Here is a 9,938-nt window from a genome sequence, read left to right on the forward strand (position 1 = left end):
TAGCACTTGTATATTTATTGTAAGACATTTTTAAACACTGGTGAGCATCTAGCTATTTTGCTTGATCTAGGATGTGATACTTAGCGATTTTTACTTATATCTTTTGGCGATTTACCACTGATATCAAATATTTATTTTGAGCATCTTCTTTACCAACTGAATGAAACCAATACTCACCAAAGAACTTCAGTTGAATCACAAAATCCCATATCAATTGTTACTTATTTAATTAAATAGGTTTTTGAATTACTTCATTTGTATACATGAAAAATTAATGACCGGCAGATGGTCAATCTCTTAAAGGATTTGGTTTCAAATTTGATAAATAACTACATTTTATATGCTAAAGCTATGTATCAAATCCTGCTTGTTAAGTGTTTTTATTTATTTTGTACTTTTCATGATCACTCGCACTTTGATAGCAGGACAGGCAAACTTTCTGTGAATGCGTTTCGTTCAAAATTTGAAAAAAAATCTGCTGTTTTGGTCTTGCGTCCATATGTCAAATTTCATTCTTATAAAGCGGTTTTGAATTATGGTGTTTACAGACAGGCATAAGTCCAAAAATGTGTTTCAGGGATTTCTGAAAGCGAAGATTAATCAAAATCTCAATTTCCATTTTTTTCAAGATTACAAGGCTTTCTCTTTGTATATTTTGTATAAGATAAATTAAAAAAGCTTTATTGGAATTTCTTTTATTTTTTTCAAGCAAATCCCAGATAAAACGTTTAATTTATAGATCAAATGTATAGGATTCTAACATCAAAAAACGAATAAAAGTAGATAAAGTTTTTAATTTTTATGTAATAATGCATTAAGTTTATAACGAAAGTTTTGGTTATTCGTATGGAAAATAGTAAAATATACTTCATTTTAACTTGTTCCATGCTTGAATGCTATTTTTGAAAAGCTGTTCATCATGAAAAGAAAAGAAACCTCGACAACAAATTATCAAGTAGATTTTAATAACTTTTCATATTTCAAAAATCGAATTGTTGATTTGGATGAATTTTTGCACTTTTTGTATACGATCATACATCCTCTGAAATTACTCTTAACTTATTTCTTTGCTTATGTTTTCTGTCAGAGAGCGCCATAATCAAAGAAAAAAAAGCAATAAAAAACGTTAAAATTACGCAGAAAGTAAATCAACAAGGAAGAGAAACGCAAACTAGGATTCACTGTTCGGCTACCTATGTAAACGTACTGCACACAGAACTGATAGATTTAACACTACTAAACCTATATTTTAAAACCCTCATGTGGAACACTATCCGGTTTGGAATAGATGAACGCAGAACTTTATTTAAAAAAATCCACTGCAACTAATTGTAAAAAAACCATTAATTGACTGATTAGAAGACCAAAACTAACTCTTTCTTCCTTTGAATTTAGAGGCATCAGTTCAGCCAAACCCCGACTAAAAGCGTAGGCAGCAGATCCTTTAAAATATTTTACACTCTTTTCCAAAGTTCGTTTTCTTAACGCTTATCTTCATTTTTTTTTTCTGCTTTCATTCATGTGCTGTAAACGGGCGTCGATTTTGATTTTATTGCCTTTAATCAAATATATTTCGTTTATTGTATATTCATTGTCTATTATTTGAAAGCATTCTTCCGAAAAGATAAATACTCAAAAAAATTTCTAAAATGTCATTCAGCTGGAAATTTTTATAAGGAAGGTTAAATTGCTATTATTTGTTACATGTAAAAACGCTGAACATTGACGATCATTTATAGTATATAATATTTGATATCCATTTTTAGGATGAAGAGAGTAGTTTATATAAAGAGGGGGAGAGAAAGTGGACATTTTTATCCATTGGATGATTACTTCAACATTTACATAAGTTTCTATTAAAAAAAAACTCCAGAATTTATATTATATACTGTTTATTTCTATGATTGAATTTTTTAAAAAAAATAATCCGGCGTTGAATTTGAAATATTTAGACTACTTACAGGCCAAGTAGCATTTTGTAAAATATTGCAACGACTTTATAAATATATTTGTATTATTACTAATGTATGAATCGGCAAATGACTGCCATATGAAATATTTGAATATAAAATTAATAATATTAAGAAAAAGACTAAAATACGATCCCACACAATGTGTTAAAAAGTATGCAGTTCCTCTCACAAATGAGTAATCTGTCATACGAAAATTCATTTTATGATTTTTTTTCTTTTTCCCTTGGCTCATACTCAAGGGGCAAAATTTTCCCTTGGCATAGCTCATACTCAAAATTGGCTATGAAAAATTAATTAATCAGTGTGGATGAGAGAGTGAATTATTGAGCATTCACTCAATGGAACATATAGTGAGATGATAGGCAATAACTTAATCAATTACTCACTTTAAACGCGCATTCTTTACACCAAAGGGCAATTGAAAAACCGGAGTAATGAGCTTTTCCGAATAACTTAATATAATCTTAACTCAATTAATCAATAGATTCGAGACGAAGCACTATTTACCTGCTTACATTGAGCACTGAATGTTTATTTGCACCTACAATGAGCTAAAATATCAAAAATAATACAGGAAAGGTGATTCAATACAAAAACCGTTCTGCCATTTATCCATAGTGAATGAGAAAATACAACAATATTTCTTTCTATTTTAGATAGAACACAACTGGGTAGCTGATAAAATGCACTGCTTCACTTACTTTGATTGAATACACGCCACTGTATTACAGATATTTTAAAAGATTGCAATATGTTAAGCGATTATCTTTTTAAAAAAAAACTGTTTTCCAGAATTTGTATTCACTACTTATTTATACTACCAAAACTTTATTCGGTAAAACTGATAAAAATAACTTAACCTATTGAAAATTATTAATATAATTTAAATTATTTGAATTTCCAATAAAAAATCGTAATCGCTCGTAAAACTGTTATTCATAAAAACATTTTCTGATGAAATAAATTAAATTTAAGTATATAAGGGGAAAATATCATAGAAAAGGCTTAGCGAAATTTACAAAGAAGACTTAATATATTAAAATTCTAAAGAGACTCCGAAAAATTTATTATATGTAAGAGTTTTCCGCCGACCTCATTAGGGAAAATACGTGATTTTACATCAAAGAATACATTACAGTAATCTTGTTTCATGTAATGTAGAATTAATTTATAAAATGTAATCCACCACAAGCGGGAAAAAGCATTAATAGAGATTAATAATTTAATCTAATTTCGCTTTCTAATAAAGAAAATTTCAGTCTCAATTTTGGTTTTTCTTTCTTGCGTTGGAAAGTAATGAATCCAATTAAAATAAATGTTTTCTGCTTTTTTGTTACTTACAGACTGTAATAAAGTTATAAACGAAATAATAAAAATGTTGCGAAATTCTTTTTAATAGAAAATAATCTATGATCAAATTATTTTTTGCAGGAAATACCACATCTCTAATATAATCCTGTGCCTGCCATAAATATATATTAATATCATATTTTCGAATTATTTCTAATATTTTTCATACATTAATGGAATTTCACTCAAAACTTTTGCACTTACTATTATTAAATTTGACTAAATTAGACGAGAGAAAATTTATAATCAGATTAAGTTAACTACTAATGTATTTTAGTTAATTATTATTTAGCTAATTATTATTTGCTAATTGCCTTAATTTAGTTAGTATCTGATTTTAAAAAATTAAATTTTTAAAGCAATTCCTACATTTTTGAACCTAATTAATGTGTATTTAATGAAAATTCATTTTTAAAATAAGACTGTATTGTTCAGACTGGTCTCAAATTTATTAGATTGTCTGCCACACTTCTGAAACGACTTGAATCTATTTACCTTCTAACTCTGAAATATCCATTCTCTTGAACATAGCAACTTGCATAATTTATATAAATCCTCTATGAATTATTCATGAGAAATTTTACAATTAACCATGAATTTAGTAAGCATGCCTCAAATTTAAATGTAATTTCTAACTTAAGATTGCATTAAGATTTAATTGAATTCATACTTTTATTTTATAGAGAGATTAAAGTCGGTAGTCCGGAAATGTATATCAAATGAAATCAGTTTTGTCTATAATGAAATCAAAAATCGCTATAAAAGTACTGGCATTCCTTAGTTTAAAAAAACTTACAGTCCCTAAAACATTTAAAACACTTTTATTTAAGAACTTTTTACATAGGATGGTTACTTGTTGAACTTTACCTGTCATATTACAGCTGAGTCTATACTTTCTCATAATTTCAATTAAAAACTTCGTTATAGACAGCATTGGTTCATTAGAAATATGTGAATTGTAAACAAGGATTGAAAATTACCTATTCACTTTAATATATAAATGATATAGTATAAAATTCTATAATCCTACCTTATACAGGTTTATCATAAAAACTCTTTAATTATAAAAACTTTATATTTCTGCAAAAAAATAAGACGCATCATCTGTGACTTTTTCTGACATTGTAATCCATATTGTATTATTATCATGTAATATTGTACTATATTATTATCATGTACTATTGCAATTTTTTCTTGTGAAAATAACATATTCAATATCATCTTTATCGTTAAACTTAATGCCTTTATTAGATTTAATAGCCCTTTGCTATAACGTTATGATCCGTAGAATATTCATATCACATAATATTTGAATTCTGGAGAAAATTTGATAACTCTTTACTTTCTTCAAACGATCTAATGCTTTTTAGATATTTGCATTTTTACAATTTTCCACTGCATTTGGTTGATTGAACTCCGACAAATGAGAAATAATGTAACATTGGGGAAACATGTATGATGAAACAGTCAAAACTTCTTTATGTATGAATTATCTTTCGTAAATAGATTATAAATGCGTTCAAAAAAAATTCTGTAAAAAATCATCTTAAAGGAATCATTGTTAAATAGTAAAACCGCTGAATGGTATTATTACTTTATGTATATTTAGAGCATTAAAGAAAATAATTATTGTTTTAGTAACGTTTCATTCAACTAAAACGTCCTTCATTTGAACTACAATTCAAACTTATTAGTAATGTTAAGAATGACCGAAATTAATTATTTTCAGCGATCAATATTAATTCAAACGATTTTTTCATGTTGAATTTTGTTATAGCATTAAATGTAGCATGATCTCAAATGATATACATAAAATTCTTTTTTTTTCTAGGAAATATGACAGGCAAGAAGATAACATAACTTTTATAGATGTTTGACTAGCTACATATGTGTCATTTTCTTGGATCATTGAGGGCTATTTATTTAGCAAAAACAAAATAGTTACGACACAGCTGCCAGAATAAGTAAGTCATGTTACTTCTATAACTCAAAATATGATTAATCAATAATCAGCATATAAGCAATTAATCGTCTTAAATTGTTTTGCGCAAGTAAAGAAAAAATAAACAGAAACATTACATTGGGATTTTTTGCGGATTCAAGAATTAATTCTCATATACAGAAAATTACCTTATACGGATATGGCAATATTGCTTAATATATGCGTTTTCATATTTATTTTTGCGCATGAAAATGACATAAAAGTATTATTGAAGAATATCGTTACTCTTCAAGGCTACCAGCAATTAGACATTTTTTTAAACTTAATGCAATATTTTAGAACATAAAAGTTAAGATACCAGGAGATCAGTAACGCAAAATATATGATGATAAATAAGCTTATTTTGTATAACTGATAAAAAAACACTATTTCATATATTCTATGATTGAATTAAAAGTTAAACTTTTTAGAACGGACCAAAAACGTAAATAACCAAATATATAAATGGCAATTAAAAAATTGTCAAAAAGTATTAAAAACAGACAAATGAATAAATGCAGAAACTGATAACTTAAGACTCAGAACCATAACAATATCGTTTCGTCCGATATCTATTTATAAATTTATTTATTTTTTGTAGATAAAATTTTGCTTGCAAGGAATGAATAATAATCGAAAATGAAATCTAGCAAATGTTTACAGAAGAAAGGTGTGTCGGAAAATATCGAAAAATCATTAAAAATCATTCATGTTACACAAGAACTTGAAATTACGCTTATTAGAAAAGGGATTTTTCGAATTCTACAAGATTATAGTTCTCTGATGAGAAAATATTGGGAAAAGTTGCTAAAGTACTTAAAAAAACACCCAGTTTTACCACGTAATATTAAATGTGTAAAAAAAAGAATTCTTATTTTAAAATCTTTTTATTGTGCTAGCTTCCTCTTATACTAATCGATCACTAAGGGTTATTTTGGTCTCAATGAGTCAAATGGCCTTGAAGAGCATAAAGACGATAGCAGAGAAGCAGAAACACGAACCATTTTTTATTATATGAGTAAATATTGTTTTATAAATTAACTATCTAATATATCTGGTGCTGTATAGGAATAAAATTATTTCGTGTATAATATTTTTAAAGTAAAAACTACTTTTATATAAAATATTATGATATGCTAAATCATTTTATTATCTTATATTGTCTGTTCTTAATTGAAATTAGTATATTTATGGAAACCCGAGATTTTTAAATACTACTGACTACTTATTTTCTTTATAATCTATTAATATTTGTTTAAAGATTATTGAAAATTTTGATCACAAATACTGAAGCATAAGAAAGATTGTCTTTTTTTGAGCGATTGACTTAAGCTGAGTTTTAAACATGATTAAATCACTACTGTAAACGAGTAAACGTTTTGTCAGTAGCCATACTAAAATAATAGTGAAATTTAACAAAAAAATAGTAGAGCAGTTCATAATATAAGAAAAACTTTTTTTTGTTAATTTCTAATAATAATTAATTAATTAATTTCTAATAGTTCTGTATAATTAATTAAATAATTAATTATACAGAACAATAATTAATTAATTGTAATTTAAAAGTAATTATTGTACTTTAAAAATTGGCAACATTTTTTAACATGTCTCATTTAATAAGTGTTCAAAAATTATTTGATTTTGGTCCAGTTGTTTAAAAAGAGCGATAATGGCATGCATACATAACCACGAGGTTTTCATTTATATTAAGATAATTAAAAATAAAACAAAATAATTTATTTTTAAAGCCACAATCGAAGATTTTTTTACAAAACACTTTAATTAAATTTATTTTAAACGCATCTTATAAGCAGATATAAATAATTAATTACTTTAGATGCTATATTATATTGTTCCTGTTGCTCTTATTTTAACTTCGATTCGAAGAACGAAAATACATCTCAGTTGACAAAAAAATTCTGTTCGAATTTTATTTTCAATTAACATTTTGCCATAATAATTATATTCAATAGAAGTTCCTACGACAGTAAAATGAGTCGCAAATATCAAACGAATTGCTCCACCAAAAATATTTTTGTAATATTGACATCTTTGAGAAATGCGAGTCTCATCTTCCTACTTTTACTTAAAAGATTCCTGAGAAAATCACACTTCTTGCATATAGTACTGCTTCAAATCATCAGAAGTGAAACAGAAAAAACTTACATGTTATATTAGCAAAAGAAATATTTTCTTTAAAATTTTAATTTCAAAGTCAAAAATAAATGAAGATTTTATAGCGTAATCTCAATTTAGAAATTAAATATTTATTCATCCAATTATTTATATCTGCATACTATTATGACAATAATTTCAAACATTCAATTTTCAAACAAATACATATCTAAAAACTTTCAATAGAAAAGTGAAAAAAAAAAAAAACTTAGAAAACTGTCACATATTTAAGAAATAAATAAAGTATATAATTTCATATAATTTATCCATATTTTATTTATAAACATAAAATTAATATATATGTATATATCTTTTGCAATATTTTCCTATTAAAAGTTTGTTATTTCTTTTAAAAAGAGAAAAAAAAATGAAATTAAAAATCAATATAACAAGGCATAAATCTAAAGTCAGAAAGAAATTAATGATTACTTATTCTATTATATTCAAATTCAACTCAAAATATTTATTGAATTAATATTTATTTTGGTTTATAAATTCAAAATTGTCTGAAGCATATGCTAAATAGAAAAAAATTATTATAAACAATATATATTATGTATAAATTGGTTGAGAAAAAAAAGTGTATAATTATAATAGATTAATCTTATTATTTACTTAAGTGTTACTTCAATCTCATTTTTAAATAGTCTCTTCTCTTATTTAAATAATTAGTAATTTATTTTTATCTTTATTTATTTGGTATCAGCATTCATATTTTACAATTAAAATTTCGAAAACAGAATCCTACCTGTCATAATAGTATACCAATTCGGATACGAATTTGCCGGAAAAATTGGAGTTACATAAGGTGCTCGGACACCGTTTTCTGCCAGTTTCCTGAATCCCGGAAGTCCGGCACTGTCCTGATCAGGATAATCCCATCGACAACCGTCAACTAGAATTAAGAGAAGTCTGTCCGTCCCGTCTCTTTGATTACTTTCACTGTGACTGTAATACCCGAAACCGGACGACCGTCCAACACAACACAAAAACAAACCAATGCACTCCAAAAATAAAGTTCCCGCACTTTGAAGCATCGGAGTCATTGTCCTGATTGCCGGATAGTCCTTCCTTACTATCCGGGAGCGAGGAAAGGATAGCGCGTGTGTCTGTTGGTGTGTCCGTCAGATCGTCGTCTGCTGCTGGTATCTACTTCAGCCGCAAGCAGAGGGTTGGAGAGAAGTAGAATCCTCTCTTTACGGTTGCTCCGTGAAGACTGGGGGAGGGGAGTACAAATTGAGATTGGTATTGAATGGAGAGAAATTAGCACGTGGAGAAAATTGTTTCACCTCTCACGGCATTTTTTCCCCTTTTTCTAATTAATTAGATGATGCCTTCTGCTTTGGGAAAATAATGTATTGATTTAACTAAAAGCTGTGTTATGATTGGGATGTGTAGGGATCGCATGTAGTTTTTGTATCGATGATAAATTTAATTATGTGAAAGTTACATGATGATATGCACATTGTATATGATAATATATATAACTGTTGTGTATGATGCACGTTGTGTATGTACATAACATTGTGTATGATGCACATATATAACGGTTAAATGATGTTTATTTTTCTCTTAATTGTTTTATATATATTCATATCCTGTTATAGAGCTTACTTTTCATAGGGCCATTGACTGAATCTTCGAAAATTTATCTTTAATTTTACAACATATTTCTACAAGCATCATTTAAACGTTAAATTTTTTGAAACCGTTAACCGTTAAATACGTTGCAAAATTAAAGGTAGATTTCTCTTTACAACTTTTAACCGCTTCAGTAATTTTACTCAGTTAAATTGATCATCCGATTTAAACCTACAAGAAAATAATTTTATGAATAAACTTTGAAGGTTCAAACTCCGGCCGTATGAAAAAAAAATTCTGAAACATGATATGACTATTGTTAAAACATTTAAGAGAAAATAAAGCAAATTTTAAAAATCAATTATGTTAAATTATTTATTCCGAGAAATGATATGAATATGGTATCCATTATTAAATCAATTTCCATCCTTCATTACATTACAAGAACACGAGAAGTGACATGATGTAATCGATAAATTTTCCAGACTACAGCCATTGGCGTAATATAATCTTTTTAACTTCTTCGCATATTTATCGGCTGAAAAATTGCGAAATTGCAGCTGAAAAATAAAAAAAAATAATAGATATAATTATTCTTATTTAAAGTAATTCCATATAACTTAAGAATATTTTTAAAAGAAAGCAATTATTTTGCTGGTATTCAATAAATTTATTTTGATGATGCTCTATTTAAGGTAGTAATAGTAAACAATTATCCACTTTAGGAACAGCTAATGAAACATACAGTAATATTATAGCCTGATGTTATTGTAGTTGAGTAAGAAGTAGAAAGAGAGTAAATTCTCAACAAAAGTGTAAAGTTTGTTATAAAATATTTTTTTAAATGAATTTCATAAAATTGATCTTAAATCGGGGGG

General features: G+C 26.9%; 1 protein-coding gene across 1 annotated transcript in view; it reads right to left on the bottom strand.

Annotated features, from left to right (window-relative positions):
- Positions 1–8,525, bottom strand: part of LOC129973244 (glycerophosphocholine cholinephosphodiesterase ENPP6-like) — a 151,310-nt gene extending 142,785 nt beyond the window's left edge. Inside the window, exon 1 of the mRNA XM_056087489.1 lies at positions 8,228–8,525. Within this exon, the coding sequence (XP_055943464.1) occupies positions 8,228–8,525 (298 nt within the window). The remainder of the gene's footprint in view (positions 1–8,227) is intronic.
- Between the last annotated feature and the right edge of the window lie 1,413 nt (positions 8,526–9,938).

This window comes from Argiope bruennichi, chromosome 1 (genome assembly GCF_947563725.1).
Source record: "Argiope bruennichi chromosome 1, qqArgBrue1.1, whole genome shotgun sequence".
In the NCBI taxonomy this organism is placed as follows: domain Eukaryota; kingdom Metazoa; phylum Arthropoda; class Arachnida; order Araneae; family Araneidae; genus Argiope; species Argiope bruennichi.